A 20,285-nucleotide genomic window follows, 5' to 3' on the forward strand; every position below is an offset into this window, starting at 1 on the left:
TTTAGGCGCGATATGAAAAAATTATGAGAGTGAAACATTAAGATGCGCGCGCATCACTGTAACACAAAAGTAACAGGGTGAAGTTGGTTCCTAAATTTTTCTGACGTTTGCGACATTCGTTATTTTTTTCGCAAATCCTAATAATGGTATTAGGATAGGCTAAGGGTTCCAGTCCGTACAGCCGTATTCGTTATTTAATAATTAACTGTCACAGCCATTATTGCAAGATTTTTACAATATAGTTCTTTCTACAAACGTAGAATAGCACGAGGAATAAATAATTTTAAGGTTTTTTGCTTTGTTAGGTCAAAAAAGTACTTCTTGCATACATATTTACACACACACTTTTTTTCACAAAGTAAAATATTAATATCAGCATAAAAAAAAACAAATTTATATATTATTATGCTTTACATAATATTCATAAAATAAAAATATACAAATAAACTGTGGCAGGTGTGGGGTTCGAAACCTTTTTTTTACTGAAAATAACTGACGAGACGAGCAGGACATTCAGCTGATGGTTTGATACGCCCTGCCCATTACAATGAAGTGCCGATCAGGATTCTTGAAAGACTGATTTCTGAATTCTGAGCGGCACTACAACTGCGCTCGTCACTGATGTTAAGTCTCATTTGCTCAGTAATTTCACTAGCTATGGCGTCTTTTAGACCGAAACACAGTAATGCTTACACATTACTGCGTCACGGTAGAAATAGGCGCCGTTGTGGTACCAGTAATCTAGCCGGCATCTTGTGCAAACGAGCCTACACACAGAGCTTAAATCTGGCGCCTTAGACCGCGCAGCCAAACCGACTTGAAATCAGTAGTTGAAATTAATGATACAACTTTACCCCTACTACTATCAACAATCGATTGTAATGCGTCACTTTAAAAATGTAGTATCGATTCTACCCCTAGTGGACTTGATAAGAATTGCTTTGTTCGAAGTTTGCTTAAAAGATAGCAAACAAAATATAAACTTTTGATTTTTCGTCTTTATTTTTTTTTTTGTATCTAGAAGCAATCGCCATTTATTGGTTACCCAGTGAATTACCTGTATTTACAAGATAGGCTGGAAGTTTCTTATCAGTTCTTCTCCCCATTTCAAAGCCCCTTTACCAACTGATGTACTTTCATGACGTTAACCAAGTGTTTTTGGACTATGTTATTGTCCCTATGACAAACATATATTTTTATTCTATCAAAATTTGTCTTCATCTCATTTTGTGCCTTCAAAATCTTTATTCGTTCCAGAGTTGAAACATACCAGAGTGATCATACAGCGCTCTACTGCAAGCCACACTTTAAGCATCTGTTTGAACCGAAGCCAGTTGACGAGCATGATGAAGTTGACGGTAGTATAAAAAAATATTTGTGTTTTTTCGTATTTAATGTGCATCTATACCTCGTTCATCATTGATTCACCATCTTTTTTTTATGACAATAAGGAACGTGATGAGCAGGACGTTCATCTGGTAATTGTTACGCCCTGCCCATTACAATGCAATGCTCAAGGTGACGAGTGTACTTGTAGGGCCACTGAGAAGGTGTTTAGTCTCTTTTGCCCAGTGATATCACTAGCTACAGCGACCTTCAGACCGAAACATAATAATGCCTACACAATAATGCTTCACGGCAGAAATTGCGCCTCTCTCTCTCAATCTAGCCGGCATCCTGTGCAAAGGACCCTCAAACTGGTAAATGCCCTAAGACCTGGGACTTCCATATTATTTTTATGCCCCGGTGAAGCACAGGGCAACTACATACAGCACTCGCGCGAAGATAATATAGAAATACAAAACTGTTGGACAGTAAGTGTTGAGATTTGTGAGTGACGTATGTGTGTTTTGGGTGTGTCTCTCTTCGCCTCTACTTCGATAAAAAGATGTAGATCAGCTGGCAGACAAACGGACGGCTGGGTTCCCGTTGGCAAACTTTCGGGTAGGGATGATCTTCATAAATTGTGATTCATAATGTTATCTTACAGCGGCACCAAAGAAGCATCAAATGATCATCTGCGAGAGCAACCCCGTAGAATTACCGCCAGATGTCGTTAGAGGTAAGTGTCTAAATCACTCTCTTTCTCGACCTTATAGCCCATAGACGACTTATAAAGGGCGAACGCGTTTTAAAAAGTACATTAGGAAATCATAAATAATCTAAATCACAGTTATACCCAGTAAGTAGCGATTGCTTATGGTATGTTGCGATCAATCGACCAATGAGCATTCAATGCTCCGAGCCCGCTCACTTCGTATGATACTGGGTCTTGTTGAATTTTTCAACTTTCTTTTTTTGCAATTCAGATTCTAACAAAAAGATTTAAAAACAAAAACTTTTTTGTTTACGGTTTTATGATAACGTCCTTAAAGAGGAAAATTAATAAATATCAAATACGATTCAATATAATAAAGATAAACACGGAATTAAAGATAGAAAGAATACAATTTAAGAAAGGATCTATATTATTTTCGAGTTCCTCTAGAAAAAGTTCTCTCTGATCAAAAACATTACTATGTGACAAAAATTAACCACAAAGTACAGACTACCCACTTTGTTACATAGATGGCGGGCAGGCGGCTGCTATAGCCTAGACACACTGACTTCTACACACTGACCTGTATAAATACCACTGGACGGGCTATTCCATATGTTTGACAGCAAATTTTTTGTGCCTATTTGAAGCACCAATCGCGAGCGTCCAGAGAACTAATTTTGACGTATAATACAAATAGCTAATAGAACGTACAATACTCGCATTTTGAATTAATTTCGTTCGTTTTCCTTAACGTAATAAGCTACACATTTTTTTTGTATTAGTATCCAGTATGTTTGCTAAGGTTGTCATCACTAGTTTACCTCAGCAAGTATCGATAGATGGTGGGAAACTATTTACAAAAACAAATTGTGTACTTTATTACGTTGATTCTTTAAGTATAAATAACACGGAAAACGAACGAAATTAATTTAAAATGCAAAAATACTTCAGAGTATTGTACGTTCCTTCGCAGCCATTTGTATTGTTGTCAAAATTAGTTCTCTGGACACTCGCGAGTGGCGCTTCAAATAGGCACAAAAAATTTGCTGTCAAACATATGGAATGAACGAATATGGGAACAGAGTCTGTACTTTGAGGTTAATTTTCGTCACATAGTAATGTTTTTGATCAGAGAGAACTTTTTCTAGAGGAACTCGAAAATAATATAGATCCTTTCTTAAATTGTATTCTTTCTATCTTTAATTCTGTGTTTATCTTTATTATATTAAACGTTAATATCATTTATACATTTTTAACAACGATTGACGACCCATATACCCGAGTGGTTAGTAACACTGTTTACTAAGCTAGAGGCCTCGGGTTCAAATGACGGTAGGTGCAAACATTTATATTATGAATATGTATGTTTCTTTCCGAGTCATGGATGTTAATTTTTATTTATGTATGCTTAAGTTAATTCATATAGGATATTAGATTGTAATCTATATTTTTATACAAAAAAGCCCACTGAGATTCTTGCGCCCGTACTACTCAGGTCTGAAGCACAGTATTTTGAATGGGTTGTAGTTTTTGACGTTCAATAAGTGAAATTAAATCCTATTTTTAACAAAAATATTAATTTCTGAATATATATAAATATAAAGTCTTGCAACTCATACCACAGGTTATGCTTAATTTGTGGCAAGATAATCTGTGTAAATCTTTTATCAACTCAAAATACAAAATATGTGTAATAGCTTATTTCCTTTGTTAACAGCATCAGATAAGCCAGATCTTGGACTCGAAGAGCTCGCTTCTTTGGATGTGAGGTCCCGTTTCCAAGTGTTCGAGAAGAAGGCCCAACCTGAAGAACCACCATCCATTGAAACCCACCATCCTCGCGAGAAGAGCACGGCATTGCTATCAAAGTTGGCTAAGTAAGTTCTCTATATGAAGTAGAATACAATAATATTTATTTACCCTAAGCCACATAGCTCGGTGGACAGATGGCCGTTTGGGCAGTAAAGTCCTCGAATGGCGACCACGTACCGGAATAAGAAGTGTTGGTAGGCCCCCCACAAGAAGGACGACGATCTGGTTAAGATCGCCGGAATACGTTGGATGAGGGTAGCACAGGACCAATCATCATGGCGATCTTTGGGGGAGGCCTTTGTCCAGCAGTGGACTTCTTCCGGCTGAAATGATGCCCATAGGGAGTGACAGAGGGCTATTCGCGCTATTTATAACCTAGGCCCTAAGGAATCATTGAGAGCAAAATTCAAAGAAATTAACATCTTGACTGTTGCTTCTCAATATATTCTTGATAATGTAATGTATGTTCATAGGCACATAAGTGAATTTGCTAGAAACTCTCATAACCATAATGTTAACAACAGGAACAGACATAAGCTTATAATGCCTACTACTCGACTAAGTCGAGTTAACAAATCTTGTGGGGCGATTTACAACAGGATCCCAGAAAATGTTCAAAAGAAAAGTATTACGTTATTCAAAAGAATTGTTAAAAAAGGTTACTATAACATAATGACTTTTATAATGATACCACAGATTGGGAATGGAGCGACCGCCCTCAGGCTATTAAATAATAAGTTTAATTGTACAATGTTACTTTAATTGTAAAATATATTTTTGATGAAAAAAAAAAGCCCGCTGAGTCTGTTGCGCCCATTCTTCTCAGGCCTGAGGCATTCATTTTGGAATGGGTGGTAGTTTTTTGACTTTCAATAAGTCATTTCACATCCTATTTTGAATAAAAATATTTGAATTTGAATTTAAACAATAACATATTGCAACAACACTTAGTAAACGTCATGAAGTTACATCAGTTCGTAAAGGAGCTTTACTCCAAGCCCATCTTTTACGTCACATAACAACTTAGCCTACTTTATATAATATAATACAATTTGTTATGTTTTTTTTAAAGTGATAACCCTCACTTCTAGGATTAATACAATACACAAAATAAAATTTGAAAAACATCAAAATTTTTATGAACGATGCGGGACTCGAACTCACGACCATTAAACACTGTTTAGATTTACAAGAGTGACATCTCAAGTCAATTTCCTAATATGCAAATATTGGGAATGAGCAGGTTATCAACTGTAAAGTAGATCCTGTAGATGAAGCCACAACCTGAGAGTTGAACAAAACATACAAGATTTTATAACGAGGCGTTACTGGAACGGTTAGCTCAGTTGGTTAGAGACCACCGGCACGGAACGCCGGAGGTCGTGTGTTGGAGTCCCGCATTGTTCATAAAATTTTGTTGATTTTTCAAATTTTATTTTGTGTAATATAATACAATTTTAGGTCGTTAGAACCTGACAAGTACCATGCATCATTATCCTTTATATTATAATCTACTTTATTTTAAGCCTTCTTTGTCAAAGAAGCTTTAATATATTTCTTAAATTTGTGCTCAGTCAGTTATAGTATACTGTCTGGTAATTTATTGTAAAATTGAATACCAAGAGCGTATGAAGGAGCCCTTAACTATAACTAAGCTAAAGCTTACCGCTTAGCTAACTTTATAAATTTACCAGTGGCTCCTTTGCACAGGATGACAGAACGGCGCCTATTTCTGCCGTGAATCAGTAATGTGTAACTGTGTTTCGGTATTCATACCGAAACACAGTTACACAAGTACAAGTTGTCACAGTCACAACACAGTCACAAGTTACTGGGTAAATGAGACTTGACATCTTATGTCTCAAGGAGACGAGCGCAATTGTAGTGCCGCTCAGTACTTTTGGGTTTTTCAAGAATCCTGAGCGGCACTGCATTGCAATGGGCAGGGCGTATCAATGTAGTGCGTGTAATAAAACGCGCGCTTGACTTTTCTCTTGGTCTCTCTTATCTTAAGCTCGGCATAATCTCAGCTGTCAAATGACTATTAATACCACTGACCTCTACAGCTATATACCACTGGACTGGCGGCTGTGACATTTGTGCCTGTTTGATATTAACCATTTTGGCGCAGTTGGCCATGTAGCGAGAGTCTGCGGTACTAAAACTAGTGATGACAACCAAACAAAAAAATGTGCACTTTATTACGTTGATTCTTGAAGTATAAATAACACGGAAAACCAACGATATTAATTCAAAATGCAAAAATACTTCAGAGTACGTTCCTTCGCAGCCATTTTTTTTTTTATACGTCAAAATTAGTTCTCTGGACTTTCGCTAGTGGCGCTTCAAATAGGCACAAAAAATTTGCTGTCAAACATATGGCACAGGCTGTCCAGTGGTATTTGTACAGGTCAGTGATAAATACTAAATCATAGATTGCGCTAAGCATGAACTCATCTAAGTTTTATTTAAGTAAAGTCTGAGTACGCTCAATAGATAGTACCTTAATCTACCTAAAAAATATATAAAACCTTAATAAAATAGCACGTTTATTGCAGCTTACAAATTCTGTCAGCTCCGCGTTGAATTTTCTCTATAAAGTCGTATCAAATGTCAAAAAATCTTACAGCAATAATATTCCTTATTTTCATTTCGTTGTATTTATCCTTGAGTTTCTTTCTTACCAATGTGGCATGCCTGCTCATATTGTTGCAGATTCAAAGCCAAGGGTATGGATATTGGTGTACCTGATGAGTATCTGAACGGTGTACCCGTGGAACACAGCTCCAGTGAACATGAGGATGAGGAAGGTATGCTATATACTTAGACTAAGTTAAGAAAAATTTAACAGGACATGTTAAATGACATGTCGACGTCACACATTGTTCGAGACCGGCTCGAGTACGCCTACTTGGGCGTAGAATTATTTGCTGCACTTTGAGACTACGCCTGCGGTATCTAGTTGGAGCGCAGCCAAGACCAATCCTTAATCTAAGCTTTGATCATTGATACGTCTAGAAAGACTATGACAGCTGTGAAAAAAATATGAGTCGTTGACCTCTATTTTGAGTACTGCACGCACAGTCACACAAAGTGACATACAAATCGCGAGTGTAGTAAGACTTAGCTTGTCCCGCACACTATAAACGCATTTATTTTCTCAAAATTTATTCCTTTAGAAATATTTTTGATCTTATTTAAAACACTACTAACAAATGGTTAACATTCGGTAACAAATGGCCCTCTGAGAAAGAAGAAGAGGCATAAGAAACTTTTTCTTATTTTTGGCCAATTTACTAAAGTAATAAGTCTGGCCTGTTTTCATCGGTTGTCTAGCAGCATGAGGCTCTATCTAATCGTATAGACTATCTAAGAGAAAAAGGCGCCACTGCGGCACCGTAGCCGCTATCATGTATAAAGAAACCTCCCATTGGTAAATGTTAATTTTGGATGCTACTAGAACTCTACGGGCACGGCCTATATCGCTATTTTAAAATAATGTGCTTTCCCGGGGCATTAAAAGAATTGGGAAGTCCCAGGTCCAAGGGTTTAAGAGGCGACTTCTTACCAGTGGGAGACTTTTTGCACAGAATGCCGGCTAGATTATGGGTACCACAATGGCGCCTATTTCTGCCGTGAAGCATTATGTTTCAGTCTGAAGGGTGCCTTAGCTAGTGATATTACTGGCCAAATGAGACTTAACATCTTATGTCTCAAGATTTTCCAAGAATCCTGAGCGGCATTGCTGCGTGCATGCATCCTGCATTAAAATAATGGGCAAAGCGTATTAATTACCATCAGCTGAACGTCCTACTCGTCTCGTCCCTTATTGTCATCAATAAAAACAATTTGCAGATGAAGACTCCGTGCTAAAGAACTCGTACAAACACAGCACCAGTCGAGAGCAGCCAGTCTCCTTCTGCAACATGAGCGAGATTGTCGGTCGCTTCGAGAGCGGACAGCACAACAACTCCGAGAGGCATCGGGAGAGGAAACAGGAGATACAGAATATACGGAGCAGACTTTTTATGGTGAGTTTGGGAGATTTTTGAAGTCATACTTCTTTAGGTGCGTTATGAAAAATTATGAGAGTGAAATTTTAAGATGTCATGATCACTGTAGCACAAAAGTAACAGGGTGAAATTTCTGACGTTTGCGACATTCACAATTTTTTTTGGTTTCTTCGTCCATTCTTAGGGCAGGCAAAAGGTTCAACCCATACAGCCGTATTCGTTATTTAATAATTAATTGTCAAAGCCGTCTTTGCAAGATTTTTACAAAATTGTTCTTTCTAAAAACGTAGAATAGTACGAGGGATAAATCATTTTCAATGATTTTTGCTTCGTTAGGCCAAAGAAGTGTAACTTTTTGCGTGCATACAAAAGTACACACACACTTTGTTTTTAGAATCTTCCATCAAATATGATCACTTCGTTAGTATTAGATTCAGTTAGGGATATAAATAAAGCCCAATAAAATGTATAGTCAACTAATGACATTGCACGACACACCACTCATTAGGATTTCGTCCCCACCACCTGTGTGGCGGCACTGTGCGGTTTTCAAGGAACTTTCTTCCACGTACTACAAAGCTGTGGAATGAGCTTCCTTGTGCGGTGTTTCCGGGCCGATACTACATCGACACCTTAAAACAAAGCGCGTACACCTTCCTTAAAGGCTGGCAACGCTCCTGTGATTCCTCTGGTGTTGCAAGAGATTGTAAGCGGCGGTGATCACTTAACACCAGATGACTCGTACGATTTAAATGAAAAATATCAAGAATTATGATTCTGCGCTTCAATTACCGCTTCATAAATCGCCCCTTTTTTATTTAATTACATAATTGATTAATAAATAAGTAAACTATACTATTTTCAGGGAAAACAAGCCAAAATTAAAGAGATGTATGAGCAATCCGTCATACAGAGTGAACAAGGTAATATATTATCATACATTTGTATTTATTTGACTTGCTATTGAAGCGTTCCTTTTATAATAGTAATTTCTAAACAATAATTTGATTTTTCGGCTTCAGCTGCCTTGGGTCATACAGTTTCACGAATTTCTTTTAAGTGAGAAAAGAAGTAGAAATTAGCCCATTTTCACTAGATTTATTGACAGAACAACGTCTGTCGGGTCAGCTAGTAACAATATATAATGAAAGTACATATTTAATTCAGTCCTAAGGATGCCGTGTTGATTAATAAAAAAGAGTTGAGACAGATTGTACTCTCTTGGACAGGCGAGACCTAAAAATTGTTTCTGGTATTTTTGTGTATTTATTTGTTTTTCTGTTTGTTTGTGCACGCAAAGGTTTAACCGATTTGAATGTGTCTCATGTATTTTGACGAGCTTCTGGTAACTGCTTGTCTGATTCCAATCGATTTATTAGCTAGGTTGACCTTATACCCAGTCTCCCGTAAAAGTTTACCTTAATTAAAATCGTTTTCACCATCTAAGGGGGTACTTATGAAACTGTTACCTAGTTAAGTGAAAGATTTGCATTCGAGTACACTTTCGCAAAACAATTTTGAATCGATATGTATTCATATGATAACAAATAATAAATAAATTTCAATTATTAACCAGTACATAAATAAATAATGACACAGTTACCAGAGAGAGGCTCCTTTGCACAGGATGCCGGCTAGTTTAAGGGTACCACAGCGACGCCTATTTCTGCCGTGAAGCAGTAATGTGTAAGCATTATTGTGTTGCGGTCTGAAGGGCGCCATAGCTAGTGAAATAACTGGGAAAATACGACTTAACATCTTATGTCTCAAGGTGGCGAGCGCAACTGTAGTATTGGCGTTTAGAATTTTGGGTTTTTCAAGAATCCTGAGCGGCACTGAATCAGCTGAACGTCCTGATCGTCTCGTCCCTTTTTTCTATAAAAAACCACAAAGTACAAAAATTTTAAAGTTATTGCCTGAACTATTTTACGCTCTGAGTGGCAATGTGACCAATATAAATAAAACATATTGCTGTCTATACTATTACTATACTATTCGCTAAAAATTGTTCTGGCAGCTATTGTCAGGTTTCGTTAAAGGAATTTTTTACAACTTTCAGATATCCAAGAATGTATGTTTGTTTTTCTAGGCATAACTTCATCAGAGAAGATCGCTAAAGAATTCGACCTGGATGCAGAAAAAGCGAAGGCGATAAAAGAGAGATTCGAGAACGGTGAAGTGTTCAACGATGAAAACCAGCCGCCCAGAAACAGAGAGCTCGAGGATAGAGCTATGTTTAATGAAGGTAAGATTATTTTGAGATTATGGACAATACGATAATAATTATCTCTATTTATAAACCCTCAGCATCTTCGAAAACAGTTTGGCTTTCACAGCCGAATTGGCAATTGCATGAGATATAGAGACCAAGTGTTCTGACACTACGTGAAGCATTAAGTGTAGTGTTCAATGTGTTATCAATCAACACAATACATTGACGGTAACATAATGGAACTTTTGTAGTGATTAACGTACAAACTTGAGTTGTCTGATGGTTAAATAGGATAAGATTCATTTTTCCCCATTCCTCGACCTTTCTAAGAAGAGGACTAATCGATAGAAGACACAAGTTTCTTTCGGCACCAGTACCAGTATTATTTAAGCTATTTTAGCAATTGCTTCTCTGCCAATTTGTTCCATTGATCGAATCCTTACCAGCAGCAGCCAATAATAGTGTAATATTTCATAGTTAATTCTTTAGTTATCATATTATATATAGTCTTTTGGTTATTCGTAGATGTAGACCTCGTAGAAAAGCCCTCTTTCCCTTCGCCTTCTTTCATGCATGCTTCATTCCTAATCTTATTGTTGTTGGATGTTCACACACCAATGGGTTCTCAATTCTCTTCTTGTCCAGTGCCTGTTTATCCATTATCTCATTGTTCCCCACCCATGTCCAATACTACCACAGCCATGACGTCTTCGAATTTGGTCTTATTGAAGTACTCTTTAAACATAGCCTAAATTTACCTTAAAGATCTGAAAATACTTCTTGATTCTCTGGCATTTTTTTTGATACAAAGAAATTTGTAAATGGCCTTAATAACTTACCATCAAATAACCACCATCAGCTCCCCTATTCAACAAAAAAGGATTTTCATCCAGAATTCTTCCCAGCATTTTTTGGCCACTATATTTTTTTATCAATATTATTATAGTCGCTTCCTATCTAGGAGTATGTTGTTTCAGGTATCGCAAAAAAGTCTAGGTCTATATTTCTAGAGCTTGACGCGAATGCAAAGTGTGTGCCGCCGCTGTCCCCACCGGCGAATGAACCCCCCAAGAGAAAAGAAATGGTAAGTTGAACATACATCATTTTTTAAGTGTTATCGTTTGCACACAATGACAAAATGATTTGAGTCGTAAGCATTAAAAAAGGCTGAAAGTTGCAAATATACCTTGTTAAATTGTATTTTAGTATAAACGTTTTTAATTTAGTAATTTAACAGTTTATATTTGTAAAACAATTTGTTACTTTTAAGTGATCTTCGTCACTTCTGGGATTTTCATTGGTAACAAAATTGCTGGACGATGATACGTCCTGAATGCAACGTTATTGTTAGGCAAATATAATTTTTAATCATGCGTCACTTGAACGGTTGCATTAGTTTGTAAGACCGCTTGGGTCAATCAAGGTACAGGTTCGAGTCGCGCATCGTCCCTTAAATTTTGGTACTAATGAAAATAGTATAGCTTATACTAATTCTTTAAATATCAAAATAATGTGGTAACGGGAAAGCGTGACCAAGTTTAATTTGTCAATGTCCGCCTACTGCACATGCGGCTTAACATTCAAAACACTAAGAAGCTAACACCAAGCGTGACTGACTTTTTACGACTTGTCAATCAAAATTCGTTACAGTAACAAAAGCTCCGCTTTTCTTTACTATATTGATGTATCTCTGTTAGAAATGTTCTTCCCACTTGCACTCACACGTACATAGCCTTAGGGCTAAAGCTCATAAAATTAAAGTTTTCTTTATCATTCGAAATCGATAAAATTTATGACAGTTTTATTTTGTCCTCCATGTCTGAACACCATGATACAAGTGAGTATTTGAAAAGCCGTAATTATTCCAAAAATATTATTCTAAGTTCTCTCTCCACTACTAGTAAATATTTATATACAAAAACAATTTGGATGCAACATAGCCGCCCAACCATAGTAAATAAGAATGTAGTTTTTTGTTTAGTTTTCTATCCCTCCAACGCTCTTGACTCAACGGGTGCTAACACTGAGTCTACTGTCCGATACCAATACCGCTCATTAATCTTGGTATTTTTGTTCACCTCCCCAGGTATGGCTTCATCTACAAGGTATATCATAGGAAATTTAATTTTAAGTGCTTGATGGGAAACCCCCAACACCAGCCATCAAGAGTTCGTTGCCGGCCTTTAAGTTAGGAGTATGCTCTAAACTTCAAGGTCCCTAAGTCGTATCGGTTCTGGAAAACTGCTCTAAAAAGGGGCTTTGTGAGGCAACAAGTTTCAAGCAAAACGTGCGTTTGTACAATGGTAAATGACAACATGGTGCAGGTGGAATTTTGAATTTTGACGTAATGTCCGGTGATGCTATCAACCTGAATAATTCCTCCGACTACCCCGTGATAATTATGTGCGGTAGAAATTCCATAATTCCTTAGATTTGAAAGTGCGACATCTTTTTAAAGTTTATTTTTTTGTATGTAGTCGTTTGTGCCGGAAAACGTGGTTCGGTCCGCAGACAAATTGGAAGACGTGAAGATAGAGACCTCAGACATTACGAACCGGTTCCAGTTCTTCGAGACGTACAAGCCCGAAACAAAACGGAAGGAGTTTCGGATGACGCCGCCGCGGCAGACCTTGGTAAGTGAAATACTCTAACACATAATTATTACAAGTTGGCCTCATGCAACTCAGTGCTTCATTATGAAGGTTATGCCTGATGAGAAAGCTCATTGTCGCTCAGAGGGCAATGGATAGGGCTATGCTCGGGGTTTCCCTGCTAGATCGAATCAGAAATGAGAAGATCCGTTGGAGAACCAAGGTCACGGACATAGACCATATGGTTGCGAAACTGACGTGGCAGTGGGCCGGGCACATAGTTCGACGGACAGATGGCCGTTGGGACAGTAAAGTTTCTAACAATGAAACACGTCGTGGAACAGTTCATTATATGGTTATTGTGACTTGTTTGTTTGAGTTTTACACCAACAACACCAAACGGCACAAAGATTGTGCCGTTGTCGCGTGCTGGTGTCGAGACACTTGGCCCGTGGGGTCTAAAGAGGAGAATGTACAAAGTACTGTATCTTCTTGCCTCAATAGGACCTGGAAACCCTAGCGCTGGCAGCTATTTCGGTCAGTCTAGCTATCCAACGTGGAAATGCTGCCAGTATTCTTGGTACGCTTCCCCATAATGATAGTTTTAATTTAATGTAATCATATTATTGTAAATATAATTATGAGATTTGTTTTGACAGCTGAATTTATTACATTTGATATTTAGCGAGCAAAGTCTCCGTCACCTGAGGTGTACCACGAGCCGAGCGTAGTTCGGTCGGACGAGAACACGGCCGACACACACTTGGCCGCCAGCAGGCAAACCGCGCAGCGAATGATCTCCGTGTTCAGGGAGATGGAGGAGCAGACACACAAACCGGAGCAACCACAAGGTTAGACTCAGATCTGCTAATTTCTAAACATTTCATGGGCAGAAGAAAGAATTAAAATTTGGTAGATATTTAATATACAATTTATGAGGCGGATATGGATGGAAGAGGTTTTTTTTATAGTATGTAATATTCACCAAAATTACTTGAAAGTTTTGACTTATAAAGTTAAATAAAGAAATGAAGACATTAAACCATGAGAAATCATCCAACCAATCAAAATTGAGGATGAAATTCATATCTTAAATATCCAGTCGAGCACTAATTTTGATCAGTTTCCTCATTTTAGAAATATATTTTTTAGGAGTCGGTGTTTTTGTATTGTAAAAAGACTTTTTTGCAAAAATAGGTCCAAAGCCTTTGAAGCGTTTTACCCCTCCCCCTCCCGGGGGACATACGGGAGACACGAGCTCGGAGTACAGCGAGGATGAGGACAGTGAAGATGAGCACAGGAGATACATGGAGACCAGGGAAAGGGACGAAGCCCTCAAGCAGGTAAAATTTGTATTTTATCAAAACTTAAATTTAATGGTAAAACTTAAATTTAATTTGTAACCCAAATTTATGAACGTTGCGCGACTCGAGCTCGCGACCTCTCGGGTTCCGTCCGAGCGATCTTCCACTGAGCCAACCGTTCGAGTGACGTTTGGTTCGTAAATTTTAGTATGTCTTGTTCAACGCTCAGTTTGTGGCTCGGAATTGAACAATACATACCAAAGCCAACCACTCGAACGACGGTTGGCTCAGTGGAAGAGCGCTCGGGTGGAACCCGAAGCGGGTTCAAGTCCCGCATCGTTTATAAATTTTGGTTACAAATTTAATTTGTATAAATAATTCAAGAAGTGAGGGTTATCACTTTAAAAAAAATGTTTTTTATCGTTGAGCTGATGTTAATGCCTTGCCCATTACAATAAAATAAAGTCAAAGTCAAATAAACTTCATTAAATTAGGCCTAAGTAAAGCGCTTTTGAATCATCACTATATAATATAAGAAATATCTTTTAAATTACTGAAACTCATCATATGTTCGGAAATAGAGCTCGTGTTAAGAACATACAAGGAACTCAACGGCCACTCTTTTCATTCAATAGAGTATTTTACAATGGCTGTAATATACAAAACAAATCAAATCTTTCATTAAATATAATAAAGAATAAACTGTACAAATATAAATTATTTTATTATCCGTGTTTTAATGAGAAACAGCTACAATAACATTAGAATAAAAAGGTAAATTTCGCCACTATATAAAAGACTATATTTAGCTTAGATGGAACATTGGGTGATCCGGAAAGCAGAAGACCCGGTCGGAATCCAGATGTCCTATTAGTTTTTTTTTGTTCTTAAAAATCCGGTCGTCCAGATATTATAAAATTAGATGTGTATGTATGTGTGTGTGTGTGTGTGTGTGTGTGTGTGTGTGAAATTTAAATAATGATAGAAATTGTGAATATATTTTCTAGGCGCAACAGTTGGCGCGTACGAAGAGTTTCCGAGACCGGTTCGAGAATTGGTCTGAATCGGAAAATCGGCCGCTCACTCACTCGCAGGTCAACATCCCATACATAGATAGAGATGGCGATAACAATGAGGAAGACGGCGATTCTCAACTCGTCACTGCTAAGAGGTACGCCAAGATATGAACCTGCAACCAGCCTAGCGAACTTCTCTAACGGCCGTTCCCAATATACAGTCTATCTCCGGTTGTGGCCTACTTGAGATAAAAATCGTAACAATCTGTAACTTTTCTGTCCCAATAAACTTATCGACGGTAACTCACCTTATCCGTACACGCTGTCTGTCAATGGGACGATGTATAGCTTACCAGAGATAGAAGTTTGTATGGAAATTGCAATTTACGTGTCCCAATATAAGGCGATAAGAATGACTTTTCGGGTATATTGGGACAGCTTCAGATTATTGACAGCTAATTACTGACAGTAGAAAGTAGCAATATATCTCTATCTGTAGATAGTATATTGGGAACGGCCGTAAGAAAAAAGCGTTTGTATGAAACGCGCAGCGATTGATAGATTGACAGATGACAGCTATAATCTTGAATCTTATAGAAAACGGAGATAGCCGAATTCAACTACGTTATAATCAACTAATTAGCCATATTAAAATTACTATTTCAAACTTATGTCAAATCACTGCACGTTTCATACTAAACTATATTTAAATTTTTACTTGGGCAGTCCGCCTCTTATTATTAGTAGTATTTACATCCTCTTTGTCTAAAACAGTTGAAATTTTGCACAGCGAGTATAAAACAACATAAAACCGGACATGCGCTAGTCGGCCTCAACACGCTTAAATACCACCAAGGGTGGTATTTACGGAACTGTACATATTATTATTAAGTAGTTACTTACCTACCTATACGTATAAAAAAGGGAAATAATTTTTTTTTTAATTTTTCATCATAAATTGTCCTAATGAAGACCACTCATTCGATACCGTGACCACTGTTGCTTGCTTATGGACCCTGTTTTTACATCTTACCTCTCTCCTTTACACAGGATGCCGGCTAGGTTATTGGTACCAAAACTGCGCCTATTTCTGCCGTGAAGCAGTAATGTGTAAACATTACTGTGTTTCGGTCTGAAGGGCGCCGTAGCTAGTGCAATTACTGAGCAAATGAGACTTAACATCTTATATCTCAAGGTGACGAGCGCAATAGTAGCGCGGCTCAGACTTTTTGGGGTTTTCAATAATATCTTGAGCGGTACTGCATTGTAATGGGCAGGGTGTATCAATTACCATCAGCTGAACGTCCTGCTCGTGTCGTCCCTAATTGTCATAAAAAAAAGAAATACTAATAATAGATATTTTACGTTTTCAGTTTACGCGAAAAATTTGAGAATATGAAGGTGCAAACCACTAAGAGTATTATAACACCTAAAGTCAACAGATTTGTGGTGAGTATTGATGAAGAACGTTCTTTACTCTTGACACCTAATGTTCATTTAAGAGCGATGTAACAGCGGAAATACAAAAGCGAGAAATCTTAGATTAAGGATTGGTCTCCGCTGCGCTTCAGCTAGATACCGTACTACCTAGGAACAATAACTTTTATATTACGGCAACTACTAGATACCAGTGGGAGGCTCCATTGAACGGGATACCGACTAGATTATGGGTACCACAACGGGGCCTATTTCTGCCGTGAAGCATGAATGTGTAAATATTACTGTGTTTCGGTCGGAAGGGTGCCGTAGCTAGTGAAATTACTCCGCAAATGAGACTTAACATCTTATGTCTCAAGGTGACGAGCGCAATTGTAGTGCCACTCAGAATTTTTGGGGTTTTCAACAATCTTGAGCGGCACTGCAATGTAATATGTAGGGGATTCGATTACCATCAGCTGAACGTTATGCTCTTCTCGTCCCTTATTCTCTTAAAAAAAAAGTATTAAAGCCCTAGACGGGTAGGTACTACCGCGTCCTCTTTTTAGGACACCGAGCTGTAGACAAGTGCTAACATGGTGACCCACTATTTTCTTCGCGTCTACTTTTTGAATGAAATAAAATATAATAAAACTTATTTTTCTTTGTTTCAGTAACCATCACCCATCACAGTACAGTATACACCAAAGCATTAATTTATATAAAAACTGGTAGAATTCTTGCCACGTGTAACATTAAGTGACTATTTATATACCTACCCTTAGTTTGTATACGTCTGATACTTCCTCGTTTAAACTAATATATTATATACAAGCATAATTTTTTTTTCTTAATGTTTTGTATTGTCCTGTGCTCTGACCGAACCGCTATAGATATATTAAGCACACGACAGATCCAAATAATGCCTACAAATTATATCCCTAAAAATAAAATAACACAGTAGGTATAATTTGCTGCGAAAATAACTGCTGTCGCTCGTTGCGGTTATTGAACTCTGATTGTAGTTTGGGAGCATGGAATCGTGTTGAAATAAATTACATTTGAGTGCACACAATGTTAATTCAACCAAAACCAAATCAAACTTTGCATTTTACTTTGAATAAATAATTTATATTTATACGCCAATAGATGTAGATTTTCGCAGCTATCATATCATCCATATAAGTAGCTATATTTCAATGGTTATAGTTAAATGTTGTATACCCAGGACTGTTATAATTATTATGTGGTGCTAAGCTTAAACATATATATTAGAGCCAAAATAATGCTAAAAAAGCTTAAAACATTAGCTCGTAGAGATATTAAGATCTTAAAGTCAGAATTTTAAGATTTTAATTAAAAGATACAACTCTATTTCCACCTGCAGAGTTCCAATAAGTGCAATTAATATAATATAATCTGAATAGAAATAATTTAAGAAGTTTTGTATGTGTAATGAATTCATTTGTTTCTCTTTTGTTTAATAGCAATTGTGTGACATTATTATTCTGTTGTTTTATAAAAATTGGTTATATAAAATCTAAAGTTCATACTGATAATGTGCCATTGTAACAATAATTAGATAGATTTGTAATAAATTGATAATATTTTAGATAAGTTATTATTTATATTTACAACAATATGTGTACTGTGTGTTCTATGTATTCGTAAATCTATGATTTTATTTGTACGACTGATCTGTTTGTACTTAATGCATTGCGGAGCATTAACTGGTATTTTTTTATGTGATTTGGGGATTAAGATGCACTTAAATCATAGGGTCTATTTTTGCTTGCACTAGCGCATCTGCCCTCAACTCCTTATGTCTAAAAATGAGATGTGGAAAAATCGATGTTACTAGCTAGGAAACGTGTTACCTGTGCTGAAGTTTAAATTATATCCTCATGATCAATTACTTTTAAGAGGCGTAGGATCCGCAAAGGGTTTAGGAAGGGCACGTCCTTTGCTTTGATTGAAGGTACTTTAAGAGACCCCAGCCTGATTCTGGCAATGGCTTCGCCTTCCAGTAGGATGTGTGTGGGGTCTTCAGCGGCTTCAAAGCAGAATCTGCACAGGTTTGATTCACTGAGACCCATTCTTGCCAGCTTGCAATGGCCGGAGAGGAACCCAAGCTGATATTTATAATAAATGACGAAAGTTGATATCTATTTAGTTTTCTAAATACTCACCATTTCCTCAACCACCCAGACATCCTCAACAAAAGGGGTCAAGAGATGACGTGTTGCCGGCCATTATGTTGGGAGCAACTAAACTGGGACATTTAAATAAAATAAACCGACAGTGCAAACTATTACTATGAAGTCTGCGTCAACCAATTTTTGCGCTGCATATGGGCGTGGCGTCGATGACGCGTTTAAAATTAACCAATCACATCGTTTCCCGCCAAAAGCGGTATAATAGAACTTTATATTATACGAAAAAGTTCTATTCTACTACTGTTCGATTTATACACCACAAAACGGAACAATTCGCAATTTTTGTCGCTTTTCTTCACGCGCATCAAACTTTATTTTCTTAGTAGAGGTCACTTGACCGCTGAGCGGTTATTGTTGTCTATTCTCTTTCAATTTTTTTGGTAGGGAGTATGCTCTAAGCTTGAAGTTTCCTAAGTCGTATCGGTTCAGGCAAACTGCATTCGGTAAATGATTCCAAACGTGGCTTGCGAGACAACAAGTTCCTTGCAAAACTCACGATTGTAGAATGCTAGACGTCAAAATAATGCGGGTGCAATTTAGTCCTTTGATCCGATGACCGGTGGTGGAATGCAGCAGCTAGAGCACTACCAGTGATATATTTGGTAGGAGATGAGAGAGAACCCAAATCCCTCGCAAGTATTAAATTTAATTCAAAATTATTGGTATAATTCTTTCAAGAATGCGAGCTGAAGAAAACTATGAGTCAAGAGAACCTTCTTTTAAGATAGACCCGGCTTTGACGAAATAGCCTACTCATAAAATATAACTTTATTCAGTTTCAGAATTGTAACAGTACTGTATCATAAATGACATACTCAAAAAAATCATTACCCGTTACTGCTCCGTACTATTTATGTAATTTTGTAAACTTTTTTAAATAAATTATATGTTCAAATTGCTGTTTTATTTATATTTGAACAGAGACAGAAAAAGCTCCAGCTTCTGCCTTGATCACTGCTTGCTATCTTTCAAATTATGTTTAAGATTTATCTAAAGCATTCGCCAACGTAAGCCATAATATTTTGTAAAAAAAATGTCACAATATTTAGATAACTATAGAAAGTCATCAAGATAGGATCTTGGATGCGTCGAGGGATCGGCGAACGACTGGTTCCGTCCTCTAAATAAAGGAAGGGGAGGGGGGAGGGGAGAGAGAGACTGAAGAGGGAAGGATAGTGGCGTTAACAGGGATCGATATATCGATATATTCAAATGGCACGAGGAATTAAATCAAACCACGTTTTCTATTATAAATCTATTTATTATTTTCAAAAAATATACGAGAAACAATAAATAACCGTTTATAACGTAATAAAACGTTAATATAAATCACATCTGTCAAGTCAACTCGACCTTTCCTTCGTGAGTCTGCCGTCTTCAACAAGTATTTACACACTGGTATATTCTAAACTTATAAAAGCATTTTCATTTTTCAACTCCCAATAAAACTCACTAAAAGAAAAAGAACTGACCTAAGATTAGAAGAAGACATCGAATATTACACAGAATAATGTCAATTGAATATTTTATTTAAGACACAAATTGGCCAGCTTACAGTGAGGTCATGCATACATATTAGGCCAAAGCTCAAATTGGGTATTTGATTCAATTTTTTATTTTATACAAAAATAATGATGAACACAGAAAATAAAATTCAAATCAAA

At 37.2% G+C, this 20,285-nt stretch overlaps 1 protein-coding gene across 1 annotated transcript in view; it reads left to right on the top strand.

Annotated features, from left to right (window-relative positions):
- The window catches only part of LOC126980002 (LIM and SH3 domain protein Lasp), a 60,934-nt gene extending 41,418 nt beyond the window's left edge, over positions 1-19,516 (top strand). Inside the window, exons 4-17 of the mRNA XM_050829620.1 lie at positions 1,258-1,358; positions 1,991-2,062; positions 3,759-3,918; positions 6,569-6,663; positions 7,709-7,884; positions 8,732-8,789; positions 9,956-10,111; positions 11,056-11,162; positions 12,556-12,711; positions 13,355-13,520; positions 13,867-14,012; positions 14,981-15,144; positions 16,363-16,438; positions 17,080-19,516. Coding sequence (XP_050685577.1) covers positions 1,258-1,358; positions 1,991-2,062; positions 3,759-3,918; positions 6,569-6,663; positions 7,709-7,884; positions 8,732-8,789; positions 9,956-10,111; positions 11,056-11,162; positions 12,556-12,711; positions 13,355-13,520; positions 13,867-14,012; positions 14,981-15,144; positions 16,363-16,438; positions 17,080-17,082 — 1,636 coding nt within the window. The 3' untranslated portion in view covers positions 17,083-19,516. The remainder of the gene's footprint in view (positions 1-1,257; positions 1,359-1,990; positions 2,063-3,758; positions 3,919-6,568; positions 6,664-7,708; positions 7,885-8,731; positions 8,790-9,955; positions 10,112-11,055; positions 11,163-12,555; positions 12,712-13,354; positions 13,521-13,866; positions 14,013-14,980; positions 15,145-16,362; positions 16,439-17,079) is intronic.
- The last annotated feature ends 769 nt before the right edge of the window (positions 19,517-20,285 follow it).

Source organism: Leptidea sinapis, chromosome 4 (genome assembly GCF_905404315.1).
Source record: "Leptidea sinapis chromosome 4, ilLepSina1.1, whole genome shotgun sequence".
Taxonomy (NCBI): domain Eukaryota; kingdom Metazoa; phylum Arthropoda; class Insecta; order Lepidoptera; family Pieridae; genus Leptidea; species Leptidea sinapis.